At 39.3% G+C, this 19,590-nt stretch overlaps 2 protein-coding genes across 2 annotated transcripts in view; one reads left to right on the top strand and one right to left on the bottom strand.

Annotated features, from left to right (window-relative positions):
- Window positions 1–510: 510 nt before the first annotated feature.
- On the top strand, window positions 511–9,631 carry RBM12B (RNA binding motif protein 12B). The gene is made up of 3 exons (XM_065627250.1): window positions 511–620; window positions 3,537–3,582; window positions 4,281–9,631. The coding sequence occupies exon 3, from the start codon at window positions 4,309–4,311 to the stop codon at window positions 6,403–6,405; it is 2,097 nt and encodes a 698-aa protein (XP_065483322.1). The 5' UTR covers window positions 511–620; window positions 3,537–3,582; window positions 4,281–4,308; the 3' UTR covers window positions 6,406–9,631.
- CIBAR1 (CBY1 interacting BAR domain containing 1) overlaps window positions 6,783–19,590 on the bottom strand; it is a 26,991-nt gene continuing 14,183 nt past the window's right edge. Inside the window, 4 exon segments of the mRNA XM_065627252.1 lie at window positions 6,783–11,482; window positions 16,276–16,395; window positions 17,940–18,053; window positions 19,209–19,313. Of these exon segments, the coding sequence (XP_065483324.1) occupies window positions 11,378–11,482; window positions 16,276–16,395; window positions 17,940–18,053; window positions 19,209–19,313 (444 nt within the window). The 3' untranslated portion in view covers window positions 6,783–11,377.

Genomic DNA, 19,590 nt, shown 5'->3' with positions numbered 1-19,590 from the left:
AACCCGCCCCCCCCTCCTGAGGCACCCACAGGCTCAGGCCTGTCAGCACCGGGACGCACCGGGCCCTTCTCCCCGCCTCAGGTCCTCAGCTGGGCAGGCACCGGGGCTAATGGGAACGAGAGACTGAAGACAAGGTTTCACACGCCAAAGTAACGGCACGCTAAGCGACTCTGTCCCCTATAGAAACCTTGGTTTAACGCGGGTGCCACCAGGGCCGCCGCGGGCCCCAGGGCGCATGCGCGCTAGCTGCAGCGCAACTGCTTTCGGCTCTGCCGGCGCCCGCCTCGTCCGCGCGCGCGCGTTGGCACAGGTCTCAGACTGCGCATGCGCAGGCGGGAGCGTTAGGACAGTGGTGTTTGCCGCCTCGCCTGCTGGTGGCGGGCCGCGGCGCCGCGCGCCTGTAGTGTGCGCGCGCGGGGTCGCGCGCGGCCCGGCGCGGGGCGAGCGAGGGCCGGAAGGACTCGTGGCCGCAGGGGCGAAGGCGAGGGGGTCGCGCAGGCGCAGTGCGGCCTCTCCGCGCAGCGCTGTGGGGAGCCCCGAAGAGCGCCATTTTGGCGGTGCTGTGCCGGGAGCTGCAGGGAGCGGGGCTCGGCGCGGAACCTGTTCTAGCGGCGTGTCCGGTGGGTGGATGGCGCGAGGGAGAGCGCCCGGGTTCCCGGGGCGCTGCGTGTAGCCAAGGGCGCGGGGTTCCCGCCGTGAGCCGCTTCTCGGCGCGGCGCTTCCCCGGGCCGCGGCCTTCCGTGCCGCCTGGCTGCCTTTCCCTCCCCGGTGCCGCCCTTCAGCCCTGTCCCGCTGCTGTGGGGAGGCCGGGCTTCTCCGCGGGGCAGGAGCACAAGTGGCCTCCGGCGGGCCGGAGCGCCAGTGGCGCGGGGTGGTGTCCACCTCACGCCCGTTTCCCCGATTCGCCGCCCGCGGCCCTGCGGGGTCGTGCAGGGGCCGGTGCGGCCGGGCCTCGAGCGGCGCCGCCGGCGGGGCCGCCTCACGGGCGTGCTCCAGCCAGTTCGCAGCGGTCAGGCCGGCCGTGCCGCGGGCCCGGCTGCACACACAGCTCACTCGCATCTTCAGCGATGAGAAAACTCATTAGCAACAGCTTACTGCAGCTGCTAATTAAGGCTTATTTTGAAGAGGATTAGAATAAGTAATCGTGCTCTGATCCACCGGTTATTGTCATATTGTTCTGTTATACTTGGGGTATTTCTGTGGTGTTATTTCTAGTTTGCATACTCACTGCGTGCAGAATAATCTGTTAAAGATGTGTTAAAAATACTAGTCTAGTGCAGGCTTTGTTTCCTACAGCGTTTTTAAGTCGGCTTTTTTTTTTAGTGAAGTTTTAATGGTGTTTGCAATTTGGTGAGGCTGTGGAAGTATAGGTATAGCACTGTCTTATAGTTAACTCAGTTCACATACAAAATTTCTTAAAATGGTGTGCACACTTATGTGCTTTTAAGTTTGTGGCATGAAGTTGTCAATCTGTTTTCTAAATCCTTGTTCTCTGAAGTCCTTGCTTGCTTAACGACTCAGTCTTAGTTTTGTGTGGCATTTCCATCCCAAAGTCACTCTTTTTGGTCATTCACTTGAATTGTTGGATGGCTTGTCTACACTTCTACCAATGCTTGATTGTCAGTAGAAGTTAATTATGTGAAATTGCATTTCTGTTTATGGACTTCTTAAATATCACATTATGAGCTGGAATCACTGCGTCTAGTTTGCACCCCTGAAGGTAGTGTGTTGTATCCATGGTTCATTGTGGAGAACTTGCTGTTTATCATTGAAGAAATATTGAGATCTGTTCTGAACGTTGTTTAAAAATTGGGGTAAGAATGCAGAGTTGTGGAATTCGGAATTACTACAGATTAAATACATCATGAAGTAGCAGGGCAAGGGATTTAATTTTTCAAGACGTGAACGTCCTATAAGAAAATTCCGCCCCTGAATTCTCCTTGCTTTTTGGCATTGCCGTCACATCCATTGAGAAGATATGTTAAAAAGTGTACTGGGTCTGTCTGGGATGGAGTTAACGTTCTTCATAGCAGCTCATACGGTTCTGTGTTTTGGATTTGTGGCTAAAAGTATGTTGACAACACATCAGTGTTTTGGCTCTGGCTGAACAGTGCTTGCACAGTATCAAGGCTTTCTCTTTTTTCCCCTACTCTGCCACCCCAGGAAGTACACTGGGAGCAGGCAAGAAGCTTGGAGGGGACACAGCCGGGACAGTTGACCCAAACTGACCAAAGGGATATTCCATGCCGTGTAATATCATGCTCAGCAACAAAACCTGAGGCAGAGGAAGAAGGTTTTTGTTTGATCGTTTTGGTTTTTTTGGGAGAGATTTTTTATTGCCTTCCGAAGTGGTTGTTCGGAGGCAGGCTGGGCATCGTTCAGCCTGTGATTTCCGTTGTTCCACTTTTTTATCTTTCCTTCGCTGATGGAACTGTCTTCATCTTGACCCACAAGTTTATTGACTTTGTTCTTCATCTTTTCTTCCTCATCCCACAGGTGGGGATGAGGAGTGATTGCTGGCTGAGGTCAACCCACCAGAAAAATAGAGAGCTGATGATCTTCAGTGCAGTTATTAAACAGGCTGTTGGTTTTGGTTTGTTGTGTCTACAAAGTGCTGGTGTGGAAGTGATGTAGAAGCTGTTAGTTACAGAGTTTGGGTTTTGCTCTTGTTTCGCTAAGCTCAGGTGGAGTGATAGTTACTGTGATTGACAGATAACTTGGCATCAGGCTTGAGTGCTTTATGTTACTGAACAAGGGGTTTGCAGAAGGGATATTCTCCAACTCTTGTCACTGGAGCATTGGGCTCTTGTATTTTTTTTTTTAAAGGGATGTAGTGATTTGCTACAGAAGCTTGTTTGTTCTGAGAGTACTGTGTAATATGTTGTGTGATGTTGGTGTTGAAAATCAGGATATGTTCAAGTCAGTTTATTAAAGTGATTCTTCTTATGTTTGAAAGGGAGCCAATGTATAGGGAAAATATTAAAGTTTGCTTTGTAAATTGAAGCACTCCCTGAAGTTTCTCCTTGTTGGATAGTTTTGCTCTTTCATTTGCATGTCTTCATTGTGTACACTAAGTGCAGTGCTGGACTGGTGAGTAGCATACTCTTGGTGTGAACTTTGAAAGCAGGTGGATTTCAGAAGAATGGACACATCCTGTAATCTTGAGATGGACTTACGCATCTTTCAAGGACTCAAAAGAATTGAGAGTTTTTCCCTCGATTTACTGTCAGTCTGTTTCATTTCAACAGTTCACTGTGGCACAACTGATGACCAAGTAATCTCACCGTGTTTTCCGCGTTTGGAGAAGACAGCTTACATTTTGAAGTTCTTTTGCTTCTAAAATGGGAACACAAGAATGCAGTGCATAGCATCATGGCACATGGAAGGAGTTCATCATAGTATCCCAAAGTGTGGGGTCATTACATGCTTGGCTTTAATATTAGCCACTGCTATGGATGAGCTGCAGCAGTGTAGTGCAGTATGTAAAGAAAAATACAGATATCAGCCATTAATTATGTTTCGTTTTCTTTCCACAGTTAAGTTGATTTTACAGAATTTATCAGGTCTCCAAAGCAGAAACAGGTAAGCTGCCAAAAGCTTAACACTTCTCACTGAGTATTGTGACAAGATCATGCACAGCCTTTTTTTCTCAGAGACTTGTGGCCGGGAACTAGGATTTGCTCTCCTGAGTGCACGTGGCTGCTGCAGATAATACTCTGACTACATGAAAAAGACAACATTTTTGAACGCTGAGAAAACATACATTATTGAACAGAACTGATCACTGGGTAGAGCAGCTTGTCAAAACAGTGAAGTCATCACTGTGTGTGAATTACTTCATTTTCCAGTGACGTAGTTATCCTTTTTCATTTTCTCTTCTCTGTGTCCTGTTCAAAAGTAAACAGGATTTTTTTTTTTTTTTTGTTCCTGAGGACTGGGCAGAGATCTCTGGCATACAATAACTATGCCATGAAAGACTTTGGGTGTTCTTCAGGCACCATGGATGGTGAGGAGCGACTGAGGTGGATTTTGTTGCCCTTAGGATAGGTATTATTGATAGACTTGTGCACGTGTGCTGGTGGAGTAGCTAACTGTTTTGACTAATCAACTTTCAGTGAATCTTGTTTTAATCTTGTTCTTGTGAACTTGTGGGTTTTTTGGTACCTTCTCTTGATTGAGACAAGGACATTGATTAAAAAGGCTCTAGCTTCTAAAGTGTTAAGATACTGTAATAGCTGAGTACTAAACACGTGCTATCATGTGTACCTTTTTGTCTGCAGGTGATTTTTGCTGTGGGTTGAGCTCAGCATGGCTGTAGTCATCCGTTTACAGGGGCTTCCTGTTGTTGCGGGTCCTGCAGATATTCGTCGTTTCTTCTTGGGATTGAATATTCCTGATGGAGGTGTGCATATTATTGGAGGAGAGATTGGGGAGGCTTTTATTATATTTGCAACAGATGAAGATGCACGGCGTGCCATGAGCTGTTCAGGAGGGTTTATCAAGGACTCGCGCATAGAGCTCTTTCTCAGCAGCAAGGCAGAAATGCAGAATACCATAGAAATGAGCCGGAGACAATTTGGCCGTGGGGGACGAGAAATGATGTCTGGCTCTAGAAGAACAGGTACTAATGGTTCTGGTGCATCGGGTGTTGGAGACTTTCCACATGTAGTCCCGGTTTTTCCAAAAGGAATGAGTAAACCTGATTATGGTCCACCAAATCATCCAGAGGCTGGATTCCATACCAATGGCACAAGACATGGTGATATGGGTATGCCTAAATCAAGCTATCCATCAAGAAAGGGTTCTCATCCATTTAACCCAGATGATCTTTATTTATATCTACGTGGTATACCTTACTCTGCAACAGAAGATGAAGTACGTGCCTTCTTTTCTGGGATACACGTGGATGGAGTGATTCTGATAAAGCATCGCAATGGTTTAAGCAATGGTGATTGCTTGGTAAAATTTGCTACGCCTGGTGATGCCTTAGAAGGACTTCAGCGTCATAGACAATACATGGGTCAGAGGTTTATAGAAATAAGCCCATCTACAGAGGAACGATGGATTGAATATGGTGGGACGGTGGACATGCCAAATGAGGTGGATCACTTTTTGTGTGAAGACCACTCTCCAAGAAGTTCAGGCTATATGCATTCAAGGAAACATTCTCATTCAAGATCACCAAGGAGACAAAGAACACGTTCTCGTTCACCTCCCACCCAGGAATATTACATACACTTAAGAAATCTGTCTACTAATGTGGAGAAGAGAGATTTGAGAGATTTTTTTCCTGATCTGGACATATGCAGCAAACAAATCAAGCTTCTAACAGATAAGCATCAGAGGAGGACTAGAGATGCTTTTGTCCTGTTAAGGAGTGAGAGAGATTATCAGGCTGCTTTGGAATGTCATAGAAAGGTTCTGCTCAATCGTCCCGTTTATATTTTTCCAATTTCAAAAAAGTCAATGTTGAAAATAATTGATTCTTGTGAGAGGAGAAGATCACAGGACAGAGATCATCCTGGACAGGCCATACCAGAAAAAAGTTACCGGGAAGGTCATTCTGGCCCTAAGACATGTGTTTATGTGAGGAATTTTCCGTTTGATGTGTCCAAAATTGAAGTGCAAAAGTTCTTTGCGAGATTTGATATTGACGAAGATGATATTTACTTGCTCTGTGATGACAAAGGAGTTGGGCTGGGAGAAGCATTAGTGAAATTTAAATCTGAAGAACAAGCCATGAAAGCAGAAAATTTAAATCGTCGAAGATTCTTGGGAATGGAGGTATTAATAAGACTTATATCTGAAGATCAGATGGAGAAGTTTGGTGTAACTGTACCATTGTCTGCACCAAATGACATGCGGAGTCATTCACATCCCTATGACAGAGATGAGCTTTCCCGTCCAGTTGGTTCACCACCCGGGCCACCACAAGGGCCACGCATGCATTCATTTGGTCCCCCTGGGAACTTTAGGCATCCTGAATTTAGACACCCCCCTGAGGACTTCATGTGCCCTCCTGAGGATTTTAGAGGTCCACCAGCCCTCGTGGATTTGGGTGGTGACGGTGAACCTTTTGGCAGAATGGAGTTTGGGAATAATAAAATGGGAAGTTTTCCTGAAGGAAGATTTATGCCGGATCCAAATTTCAGTGGTGGTTCTGAACATGGTGTTCCTATTCGATTGAAAAATTTACCTTTTAAAGCTACTCCTAATGAGATTCTGGATTTTTTCTATGGCTACAGAGTCATACCAGAGTCAGTTTGTGTACAGTACAACAAACAAGGATTACCTTCGGGTGATGCCATCGTTGCTATGACAAACTATGAGGAAGCTATGGCGGCTATTAATGAACTGAATGATAGGCCAATTGGTCCACGGAAAGTTAAGTTGAGCTTGCTGTAAAGGAGGAAAAGATGGTCTAGAATAAGACATTCTAGATTTGACAGTATTGACAGTTATTTTCACTTTTTTAAAAGTTACTGGAAGATGCAGAAGAAACTGTTTCCATCAACGGTTGTAAATAATATCTAGTTCGGTTTTTTAGCTTTTGGTCGAAATATCTGTATGGTTGAGATATAAGACTGCATTGTGCCCACTTCTTGTGGCAGAGAAGAGCCCAGAAATTGTAGAGGACATCGAATGTCTTACATGGAGGCATAAAGGCATGGAGTTGTAATACTTCGGGGTTTTTTTAGTTTGCTTTAATTCCATGTCTCATGACTTTGCATCAAATAAAAATGTAAGCGCTGGTTGATTGACCACAGAAACGGTTTAAATAGAAGAACTTCAGTGCTACTGCATTAGTAGATGATGCTTCTTGCTGAGGTTAGCTTAATAAAATTAAAAATGACTGGTTTTGGTGTAAACTGTTCAGGTTTTGTTTGATTTCATGTGGTTGCAGGCATTCCTATTAAAAGAAGAAAAAAGAGCTTCCTGTTCACATTAGCTGGCTTTGCAACTTTTTTTAATAAAAAATAAATTGCCATTAAATGTGTCTTTATATTTTAAAACTGTACAGTTAATGATCTCAACTGTTAAGCTCAGCATACATGGGTCTTGGCAAGAATGATGCTGGCTGCTTCCTATGGTAAGAGTGAACTTATTAAACACAGCAATGAATACATATAGTTACAAAGACTGCAAAATCTGTATTAATCAGTCAGATAGGTTTTTTTGTTTGCCTCACTCACTGTAGTACCTTAAGGCAGAAAACAAACCTTGGAATTAGATCAAGAATTCTGTCTTCAGCCTGGGTATTCAGAGTGGTCTTTGTTTTATCTCCACATGCTTGTAATATGAATGTTAACTTGCTAATGATGTCTGGAGGCATTCCAGGTCAATCTCTAATTAGTTTTAACTAACATCTGTCACCGGCAACTAAGCTGACAACCAACTATGTTATTTTCTTTTGTAAGAAAATAAATGTTTATGTCAGTATTTAGAATGATTGGTTTGGTACCAGGATATTTAAATGTTAGGAAGTAATAAAGGCTGGCCTCTGAGGACAAAGTGCATCTTCAACATTCAGGCTTAGTAGGAAAGTGGTTGTGTGGATAAGGACTTTGTACCACTGTTGACACTGCAACTGTACAAGACAGTACTCGAAGTACTAAAGAATTTTATGAAGTCTTAGTCCCCTCAAACTAAGACAACAGAGTTGCAACTTGGTGATGAAAACTTATTTTAACCTTTGTGCAGGCAATACCAAAACACCATAGATTCATAGAGTAGTTGGGGTTGGAAGGGACCTGGAGGTTTCTAATCCAACTCCCTTCTCAAAGCGTCAACTACAAAAAGTTCATGGCCTTGTCTGTTGGATTTGGAATATCTTGAGAGACTCCACAGCCTTTCTGGGCAGCCTGTTCCAGTGACTGATCACCCTCACCTGTGGTCAAGTCATCATCGTTACTCAACTTCCATATAAACTCTTTTAAGTAGAAGCAAACTAAATCAAGGGTGGTATTGTGTTTTGTTTTTCTTTTTTTTTTTTTTTGTTCTATAATCTTTAAGTGGCCAGTGTAGCTTCACTTCTTCTGTATATTATTTGTTCTCTAAGTGCTAGGAAAAAAGCATTTTGAATGAAAATGATAATGCCAAGTCTGTATATGTAAATTCCTCTGAGGGAAAAAAACCTTGAATGTGGCCAAATTTTCAAATTCTGAACACTTACATATCTTCTTTTGCTGTCTCGTAGGAACTGGTTTCAGAATGTACTGTTCTGAACCCCCCTCTGAATTTAAATGGAATTAAAATTTTAAAAATCCACAAAAAATCAGTGCTTTCATTTCACAGTTGTTATAAAAGAGATTAAGGAGACAGAAACTTGCAGGGAAAATAAAGTTGTGTTAAAAGAATCCTGAACATGAACTCGTGTGACCTAATCATGGTGAAAACTTCATTGTGGTTATTTTTGTAAGCTAACATCTTTACTAATTCTGGCTGTTGTGTAAATGTGAATGTGAGTAACTTTTCCAGTTAATCAGCTTTAGATGATTTGTTTGAAGTTCTTATATAAATTGGTAAACTTTTTACCATGCTTCTCAAGTAGTGCTGGTACACACATATGAATCCTTGTAATCAAAAAAAGGATTTGGAGGCTGGAAGGATAGGGGAATCTAGCAGGGATTTTGCTGGTTAAGTGTGAGATTATCTTTTAGGAAAAGCATTATCTATTATCAAGAAAGTTTGCGTAATTGCTGATAAGGTACCATTAATTTTGGAGATGGGGAATGTCTTTTTTTTTACCCCTAGTGAATGCATAAAAAAAGAGTTTATAATGGCACAGGTCATAATTAAGGCATTTCAAAATGTTTTTTGTTTGCCTTATAGCTGGTTTGTCTTTAATTTAAAGACAGATTAGAGTTTATGACTAGGCTACTCTTGTCTGATTGATAGGCCAAAAAGTGTGTATTTGTTTGTGTGTTTTTGTTTTGTTTTGTTTTGTTTTTTTCCCAATTGGGATGTGTATGTGCATATATAGATATTCTGATTCTGCCTGAGTAGGTAGTACAGGTGCATGGTGTGGTGACAGCATTCCCTGATAATAAGGGTTTCAGAATTAGATATTTAATGGTTTGGACGCACTGTACTTTCAGGAAACATCAGAGAGAGTCTCTGATTACATGGCTTGAATTATTGCTCTTCCTTTTCAAGTACCATCCACATAATAAAAGAATAACAAAGGAAATGCTGCAGTTTGTGATGCTGATAAAGAATATAGCTAGTTTCCTTAGTTAGGCTTACTCTGAAGTTGCTTTTGCTACCATAATCCAAAAGTTATGAGTTAAAAGAGAACAGTCTCTCTCATCAAAAACTAGCAGTAGTGTTCATGTACAGAAGAAGCTTGAGACACTCAAGAAAGCCATAACATATGAGAATCTGATGAGTACAAAAAAAATATCCTTAGTCCTAAAGGAATGGGCCAGCATGTTCAGTGGAGTGGCAAAATACCCTTAGCAAGAATGGATACAAGCCTGCATCATCTACATGGCAGTGGTCAAAATATATATGAACAAATGGAATACTGTCAGCACTTGATGCCATGACAAAAATCTTTGCAAAAGTGTCTGTAGGTAATATTTAATTCTGCAGCTACATCCTGAATTCTTCTGGTTTTAAAATACATAAATTGGTGACTTTTTCATCTATAGTTTTGAGGTCACACAATTTCTGTCCAACATGCAAACTTATGACATATATGCAGAACGGAGTTGCCCAACACCGTATTTTTCTATTTTTGTAATTCCTAAAGTCGACTTTTTTTGTGAAGTACAAGAGGAGAAGGAATTTGAAGTTGCTGAGGATACAAAAAAATTCTCTTTCTGTATCCTAGCTACTAATCTTTTAGTGGGAATTAAACTAAGCACTGCTTCCTTTTTTTATTCAGAATTCCTTTTTCAAGGCATAGTGCAGAAATAATTGCTACTTGCATATATCTGTATTATATGAAAACCTGGTGTAGTCATAAGTTAACCATCTGTTTTGGATTACATGACTTCACTGAATATGAAATGGTAAAGTGGTGATCATTGTAATTCTGATGTGATACAAATATTTATTGAAGTGCCCTACTCCCTGAAATAGAGGGGAATTAGTTACCTAGATACTTTTAAAATTTTGGTCATTAGTATTCTACTCCTTGCCAACAGTAGTTCAATGTCAATAGTATGTAATTCTGGTTTGTAAAACAACCCTATATTGTGACAGTTTCACTTATATTTTCATCACATTAATTTTTGGCAGAACCTGTTTTTTCACCTGTTGAAACAGGTACACATTGAATATTTTGCCTCAGTGGACAAAGGCAGTATCAATATTAAAAATGCACTGTGTGGTTTATTTCCTTAACTGAATTAATATTTGGTTATAACTTGATTGTTTTCCCAGTTACAAGTTTAAATTCTAGATTTATATATGTGTTCTTTCTACGTTTAGCAGATACTAAAGCTGGAGATAAACTATGGTAGCAACTTTCTGGCAGACAATTGTATGCCATGCAGAAATGAATGTGCATAACCACCATCTCAAACAGGATAAGAAATTACACCAAAATGCGTAATTTCTTGTATGTCTGATGGAATTGGTAACTGAATCAACCAGCTAAACACATGAAACTCTCTATATAGCATGTCAATTAATATAATAAATGTAAGCTATATAAAATATCAACTAGTTTTATTATGAAGGCACTTTTATTTAAAAGCAAAGCAGCATTAAGAGTAGATACTGGACTAGGTCCGTATTTGTTCATGTTCATTCTATATGGCTAAAGAAATCAAAAGTCATTGTAGTCAAGCCTGAGGAAAACAATGAGAAAACAATACACCTCACCCTGCCTTCTGCCATCCAGGGTGGGTAACGAAATTTAACAGGATTGTTGCTGTAATCAGTTTCTTGAGTACTACAGTTACTTTAGGATGTATAAAACCAATTATGACAAGTATAGCTAGAGGACTTATTAAATCCAAGAGGTGTGTAGCTAGAGAATAAGGTAATGTATTGGCAAAGTAACAAGCAAACCCTTATGTTCATAACCGCTTGTCAGGTTAGTATAGTTTTTGGACACTGGTCATCATGTAAGTTTAAGCAGACATGACTGCAATATAACATCTATGCAAATATAATACAGGATTCTATTTAAGTATTTCATTTTCTAGCTACTGAAATTGTCCATTTTCAGCAGATTCTGTTCCATTCTTTGGAACTGGTTGTTTATTTCTGGCACTCCACTGTATTAGTGCCAATTCTCACTGCTGTTGGAATTTTAAAAATACAGCCTCAGTGAAGTTTTTTATTAACACACAAAAGCTTTTCTGTAAAGGGAAAGGGTTTTTTTCCCCAAACAACAAAAAAAAAGCCTATTAAAACAGTTTTGTTATCTCACTTCCTTAGCAGCATCTAACTCCTCCTCCTCCTCCTCTTCCTCATCTTCATCTTCCTCCTCTTCTTCTTCATCTTTTCTTAGTGTACTGCTGGAAATCTGATAAAACAAAAATCCAATGAAAGCAAATCAACTGTTTGTTCTCCCAAAAGAAAAACAATTCCCCTTGGCATTTCAGTTTAAGCACTTGTAGGCATTTTGTTGAAGGGTAGGGAGGAAGTTCTTTATTCCTTAACCCTTTGACTTCTAGTAACGTGCACAATGCCAACAGAAAGATATATGGCATGGAATATACATACAGTAATTATTTTTAAAAGCTAAAAAAAAAAATCCCTGTAGTCCTGAGAACTTTACTAGAAGAGTCTCGATTCATATATGAACTTCTTTCCCTCCCTATCAGTGCTTACCCTTCAGAATGATACTGAATGCCTCTTTTGTTCATCAAATGTTAAAAACAAGTGCCAGATGCCAAGCTTTCATCTCATCTGACAGATTCTGCCATCTATACTTTTTTCTAATGAGTCCTCAATCTAATCGCTATTGAAGAAAAATTCTTCACAGAAGATGAAACATTTACAATTTGAAGTAGAATATATGTATTTTTTTTTTCCTATATAAGAAAAGGAACATTAAACTCAAAGATAGTTATCCAAGTCATCTGGAATGCTTTTGAAAAATGATATTAGGTTCAGCAGTTCTCTAAGGGCATCTGTAGCTCTAATTTTGGTTATATTTTCTGAGTTTTCTCACATGCAGTGATATAATAAAACTCAGTATTGAAGACAAAACTTGCCCCCCCCCCTTTTTTTAAACAACCCCCTATTTTAAAAGTCCTTAAATGCTGGTTATTAAATTGACTTCTGAGATTTCAGAATTCATAGAGCTGTGTATGCAATAAAAGTTTTTTGTGTGCGCATAAAGCAAACTGCAATCATTGAAGTAATGAAAGCAGAAAAATCCTTAGTTTTGTTGATGCTCACAAAGTACATAATTTAGCTTGAAGCGAACGCTTGCTTACAAATATCTGAACATAACAGAAAATGGAGTTAATCATTGGATGAAGCTGGGTTAACTTGAGTCTAAATGCCTGAAAAGCAATCTTTCATTCCGTGAAAGAAGAAAATGACAATGACACTGATTTGTAATTGGGGATTAAGGAGTGCTGCAGATTGAGCCTGTTAAGGTAGCTTCATTTCAATGGATAGACTAATTTTCCAAGTTTTTTTTCTAGGCACGAGCATCTGAAATTCTTAAGTAGAACTTCAATCTTATGAATAAAAACTTCCCCTTTCCTGAAATAAGAGGTGCTATTTTGGCTTTAAGGCTTTTTTCTGCTCACTACTGAAGTACCTCTGACCATGCTGTAATTAACTACATAGTAAATTAAATATTATCACTTGTGGCAGTGAGGTGGTGGTAAGAACCTAAGAACCAAACTGGATCAGAGTAAGGACAGTGAGAAAGGAAATTAGACAGTTTAAATCCATGTTGTTTTGCCATAAAGCTAGAACATAACAGTACTTCATATTTTTTTTAAATTATTTAATGCTGAAAAAATAATTGGAAAAAATTAACGGAATCTGATAATTTGTTGTTCATCATAAACAACTATGTGAAAATGAATTCTTTTAAGTTTGCATATGGGTGATGATGGTCCTTGCTTAAGCTGTTGAGCTGCATGGTTCACTGCATGTGCTACTACAGGAAGCATGTGGTTGTTTTCTCCCCATGTCTTACACACGGGCAGTGTTGGAACACTTGGATGCAGACATTTTCAACCATGGTTAAGAAGATAGTTTGCTGTCTTAGGGGACAGGTGCAAAACAGTTGGCTATATTGAATGCATGTGGATAAAACTTATGTAGTTAAGTTATACTAGAGTTCTGTCTAAAATATAACATACCGACCTGAATCCGTAAAATGAAATGCTGAAGATAAATTGCCAAGTGCAAAATGAAGCGATTTACAAAGGATTGATGTGAAAACTTAAATAGCCTTTCCAGAACTTGAGTAAAACTAAGTGTCTGCAATAATGTTTAAAAAAAGCCCTGAATCCCTGAAGAGGTTTTTCTCATAGTGGGGAGCCATCCTATGAAAAACTGCTTTCCCAGTGCATAGAAGTTTTTTCTCTGGATCATATTAATTGCACAGAAATGAAAAAAAAAAACGCAAGATGTTGTACTGTCAGTGCAGCCTGGGACATTAATTCTTTCTAATAAGATTGCCCATTACTCCTTTCCTCGTGGTTTTATAGTACAGTCTGCTAAATGAAGTCTGGCAGGTAGGATGGAGAAACTAGAATCTCAATTGCTTCAGCTAGTCTGAGTGGGAGTTGAAAACAACTGTGAAAGTCAAGGAGGAAAACAGTTGAGGGACAGAAGCATTAAGATGGACACAAAAATATCAGTGGTCTTTGCAAATTCGTGCTTTCGATAATTTAGTGTATCGTGCTTCTTCCAGAATACTCACTCCAGGAGTGGCAGGACACACTTAAATTATAATGTTGCTTGACAAAGTGATATGACATCAGTGTTAAGGCACCAGAACTTTAAAAGGAAGTAGCTCTTTGTGAAAAAATTAATCAAGCTCAGGAAGTACTTCACATTTTTAATATGAAAATACAGAAAGGTACTCCACAGAACCAGAAATAAATTTAAGGATGGTATGTGCTAAATCCTCTGAAAGACAAGTCTAGTGTTGCTAGCACAGTTTATCCCATCTGGTATGCAGTGACTTTCCACCCCACACCCCACCCTACAGGTTAGTGTTTCTGCCCCCCACGCCCATAGTCTGTGTGATTCTGCGAACTGCTTCCCGTATTATTTATACTGCGTTAAACTGAAAATTCCAGAGTACTGCATTATGGTCAGTAAATTATTATGTAGCATAAACCAAACTTGTGAAAACTTTCGGAGTGAAAGATCCACAGAAAGGTAAAACAAGTCACCTGAAGATTTTTCTGAATGCAGCTTTTTTTGCTAGTGAGATGTTTGGTGGGTTCCAGAGATTAGAGCCCTTGGTGCAATTCAGGGTACTGATCCTGATGCATCACACTATGTGCAGAATCAGGAAAGGCAGTGTGGGGGGTGTGCAGAACAGGATGCCTGCCTCTTTACTGCCGTGCAGTGACTGCATTAGTAAGGTGTTTCACCCCTTTTTTCTGCCATGTGATCCTCCTCTGCAGATACACTGCATAGCCCAGTAAGATGACATTATATTGAAATATACTGCAGTTCCCTCTAGCTCTAGATACATTCCTGTTCTTTTCAAATATTCCAGTGAGAGGTTATGAGAACATGAACATCTGAAGTTATAGCTAAAAGAGAAGTCTAGGAGAAGAATAAGGTAAACTTGCAAGTTAGTAGAAATGGAGTTCCACTCCATCTCTGAGAGAGATCACAGTGCACATCCATTCAGGGTTGGGGGTTTTTTGTTTGTTTTTCTCAGAGAGTCCAAAACATAGATATCTGTGGTACCCCACAGTAATTACAGATGCTTTTATACCCTCGATACAGTTTTACAGCACTGTAGGCAGTTCTCAAGGAAGATGGCAACAGATTTTTACAGTTTCCTCTGGTCTTCAAAAGAAATGAATGGGTAAACATTTTCTGAAGTAGCCTGAACGTGAAAGTTCCTTGTTTGATAGAGAAGACAGGCAACTTATTCAAAGTCAAGGGTGGTCTTCATGCACTGAATCACTGGGTTATTTTATTTTTTCAGATGGCACAACTTAAACTTTCAACAACAGAATAACAACTGTAATAACTGATCCTTTCTGTGTTGAAAGCAGAGAAGGGGTAATGGTGTATATGAAGTCAAGAAAACTTTCCTAGTATTAGACAATATCAATGCATGATTCTATCCAAAGAAGAAAAGTGGGATGAATACATTTAAATTTGGCCATCTTCATCTTTAACTGAAACACTGGTAAGAGTCATCTTACAGGATTAAGGCTTCAATAAAAAAAATAAAAATTAGCCATTTTGCAATGTCTGCAAGTTTATTGCTGCAAACATGTCAAAGATTTTTGCACAAGGTAATGGCACTTTCTCCATCTGTTTCATTTATTATCATCCTTTTCCTTGCCTGCTGATATTGTTGTTTCCTCTGTGCTGGTTTTGGCTACAATAGAGTTAATTTTCTCCACAGTAGCTGATATGGGGCCATGTTTTGGATTTGTGATGAAAACAGTGTTCATAACACAGGGATGTTTTAGTTACTGCTGAGCAGGGCTTGCACAGAGTCAAGGCCTTTTCTACTCCTCACACTACCCCACCAGTGAGTGGGCTGGCAGTGCACAAGGAGATGGGAGGGGGCACAGCTGGGACAGCTGACCCCAGCTGACCACGGGGATATTCCACATCATATGACATCATGCTCAGTTTATAAAACTGGGGGAAGGAGGAGGAAGGAGGCGATGTTTGGAGTGCTGACATTTGCCATCCCAGGTAACTGTGATGTGTGATGGAGCCCAGCTTTGATGGAGCCCAGCTTTCCTGAACACCTGGCTGCCCATGGGAAGTGGTGAATGAATCCCTTGTTTTGCTTTGCTTGTGTGTGCGGCTTTTGCTTTACCTAAACTGCCTTCATCTCAACCCACGAGTTTTCTCACTTTCACCCTTCAGATTCTCTCCCCCATCCCACTGGGGTGGAGTGAGCAAGTGGCTGCATAGTGCTTAGTTGCCAGCTGGGGTTAAACCATGACATCCTCAAATGAAAATTATATTTAGAAGCTGCATTATTAAAATCTTAATATGATCTTTATGCCCTTAGAAGTCTCAACCTTTGTAACTGTCCTGAACTGAGTAAAGATAGTGGATCTATGTACATTAGCAAAGGCTCTACTTAACACATTCTTGTAATGCAGTGACCTAGCATTTAATTTTTCTTACCTGTATTGTCCTCAATGAAGATTTTAAGGAGCCAGTTCTTTGCAGGGGGGACTTCGAATTTGCACGAACTATGTCTAAGCGAGTTTGATAGTCTGGTGGATAAAGTGAGCTCCGAAAAACCTGTTCAAAGGAAGAAAGTTGTGACTTGGGTGCCATTGACCACTTTTAGCTGAAACAACATCCTTGCTCAACCTGAGACATATCAACACACTTATGTGGTCAAAGTAAACATTCTTCAGAGATCTGAGGGGATTTGCAAGTGGAAAACTGCAATGGTTTCCCACCAACATATGTAGCTGTGTTTCAGGCTAGCCTAGAGATATGAACCCCAGCAACTCCCTTCAGGCTCTCTGTTTTTTGGCGAGATGAACTCTTAGCCCCTTCACAAGCAAATCCTTGCTGCCAGTCACAGCTGCATCAGAGAAATTTCATCTGAAACATTCTGGAGATGTGCAGCTCAATAAAAAATTGGGAAAATCCTTAGAATACAGTGGAGACTATAATATCCATTATATTTAAAAGTTATTTCCAATAGCCAAAAAGAGTAAATTATAAGACGACGAACAACCTGATACTAAAAATAATCAAGCTATTTGTGCAAGACTTTATTAATAAAGTCAAGGAAGATGGTAGAATTATGGTCAGTCAATATATTTATGGAAAGTAAATATTGTCCAATTAGCAGGAAATTTAAAATGAAATCAGAAATTTGGTCGTGAAAGGTAAAATATTTGCTTAAAGGGTATTTTTTAGTTGCTGCCACATGATGTTTTAATTGTGAAACTAGAATTGTACAAAACTGCTATGGCGTCATTTAGATGAAGTAAAAATACCAAGTAGTCTGAAATGTGACTGTCACTGAAGAATCATGGTTTTATGTGTCTTGTGCTGACTGAATACTGCCATCCTTGGTCCTGAGCTTTGCCATGGAAAAAATAAAATTAGGACTGATAAGATTTACAAAAAAAGACTGAAAATGATCCAACTTTCTTGACAAGTTGAACTCATACACAACATACATTTCAATGGCAGTAAGTTTAAAGGCCAAACATCCAGAAGAACTGCAAGAATGAATCAAGGACTGAAAAACATGTCTTGGGAAAGAGAGACTGCAACTCAAAGGGAAGAGAAAGGGTGACTTGAAGCTGTAAGTGTCACAAGGCAAAAAAAGCAATTTGATAACAAATGTCTCTTAATTCTAGAACAGTCTTAATAAAAAAACAATGACTGAAATATGAAAACAAGCAAACAAAAACTCAGAGTAGAACGAAGAGAGAGATTTTTAATGAAGTAATGAATCTTTAGAACATCTTATCACAGCAGTGTAACATTCTCTCTTACTGTGCATCCTTGCACAAGATTCACTGCAGAGGTTTTCTTTAGGAACTATGAGAGAGTTAATTTAGGAAAAGGCTCTTATCTGTATTTAGTGGGAAAGACTAGATTGTCACTGCAGTTGTTCTCAGTTTTTAAAATCCCTGAGTTTATAAACCTGCATGCTCTTGCTGGAAAAGTGCAAAAAAGGGCTTGGTACACAAGAAGATATTTGTTTTGGGAACCTGAAACATATGTTGCATTTTCTGCCTGGATATGTATAGCCGCAAACTGTGAAAACTGTTTTTCTGTAGTAAGTAAACTGAAAAGCAAATCTTAATCACTCTTACCTCTAAATCTTCATTTTCATCAATATTCTGGATATTTTGGTAGGCAGCAGTATATATCTCTAAAGCTTTCCCATGGAATAACATTTCAATAGTTATAAATTCAGAAAATATGTTCTAAAAGCAAATGAAAACAAAAGTTTTCTTAATACAATAAAGTACATTTCCACTTGAAATACAAGAAATTACTAAATTCTGTACATGGTATTTATATGATACGATTAACTGCACGATACCAAGTACTTTTAAGTACTCAGACCTGAATTTTAGAAATCAAATATAAATGCTGGCTGGGCTGTCACTTACGCAGTTGTCATTTCATACTAAATTCTATGTAAATGCTTGAAAAGCAGAGAGGAGGCTCATTAGGAATAAATAAAATGTCATGCTGAAACTCACTTGATATTCTCTGATAGGTATTTGCGAGATGTAGTCAGTAGATTTTTGCTTTATTAATAGCAATATTTTTTAACTGGGGATAAATTATCTGTAAATTCTATACATATCTATAATTTACAGATAATTATATATTTTATGTAATATTATTTGTATATGAAAAGACACTTAATGATGACATCTTCAGAACTCACGCAATCTCTTTCATACTACTCTAACATCAAGTGCTGGTTGGTTTGGTTGGGTTTTTCAAGTATCTTTCATTCTTCCCTATGTAGTTTGTCTTTTTTTTGCAATAAAAAAGTATCTCACTTCAACAATTTTATAATTAAATTTGAGATCACATAATGCAAGTGTTTCTCACTACAGTGAAAGAGCATAGTCTTTGGGACTTAAGCCACTTAATATTTGACATTAAGGAAGAAATTAAAGCTTTGAATACTTGCAGTCACTGAACATTTCATGCTTTCTGCATCAGTAGAACTTTTAACTGCAGTAACATACACAAATTTCAGCATGGATAAATATATTCTTATCACTATTTTTGTTAATTTTGCTGATATTAATCCACATATATTGTTCCACTGACATGCAGCTACCAGTGAAGCAGAATATAGGAACTATTGGAAGGTGCAGACATTAATCAGATACAGGATAATTCTGAATTCAATAAAACTGTAAGAATAATGAACTGATTTTTTAACTGCAAAGTTCATGATATTTGGATTATTAAATACACATTAGTACCACAAGATGTATATTTATGTAGGCCTAAGTTAATACTAAATGTTGCTAATCTTGCCAAAGAGTAACTATAGTAATTTTATTATGCAAGATGAAATGTGATGTCATATACTTAAGTATGAGAACACATACTTTTATGTCCTTGATTTTCTGTTTCTCAAAATTATCAATGGTTTCCTCCAATTGCCGAGTTGTTCGAGTTGCATCCAGCGAAGCTCTCTGCAATTCACTTTCAGCCTGGTAAAGTAACACAGAGGTGAAATTAGTCCCGTATTTGATACAAAGATATTTGCTGTAATTGCCATGAAAACATTTCAGTCTGGGTTTTCAAAACACTGCACATCTGTATTACTGTATTTGTAAATTTGTTTGTAGCTTAATAAACAAATAAAGATGCCTTCTATACCACTGTGACTTTGATCTGAAACATGAAAAACTACTACCTGCAGCCAGTCAGGGAAGTCCTGCTGCCCTAATCCATTTTCTGTAATAATCATCTGCTTATTCCACTGAG

This window comes from Caloenas nicobarica, chromosome 2, assembly GCF_036013445.1.
Source record: "Caloenas nicobarica isolate bCalNic1 chromosome 2, bCalNic1.hap1, whole genome shotgun sequence".
Taxonomy (NCBI): Eukaryota; Metazoa; Chordata; class Aves; order Columbiformes; family Columbidae; genus Caloenas; species Caloenas nicobarica.
Note: the sequence above shows the minus strand (reverse complement) of the source record. Positions and strands in the feature narration are given on the sequence as shown.

Coding starts and splice junctions, on each gene's coding strand:
- RBM12B (XM_065627250.1), top strand. CDS start 4,309: ATGGCTGTAGTCATCCGTTTACAGGGGCTTCCTGTTGTTGCGGGTCCT.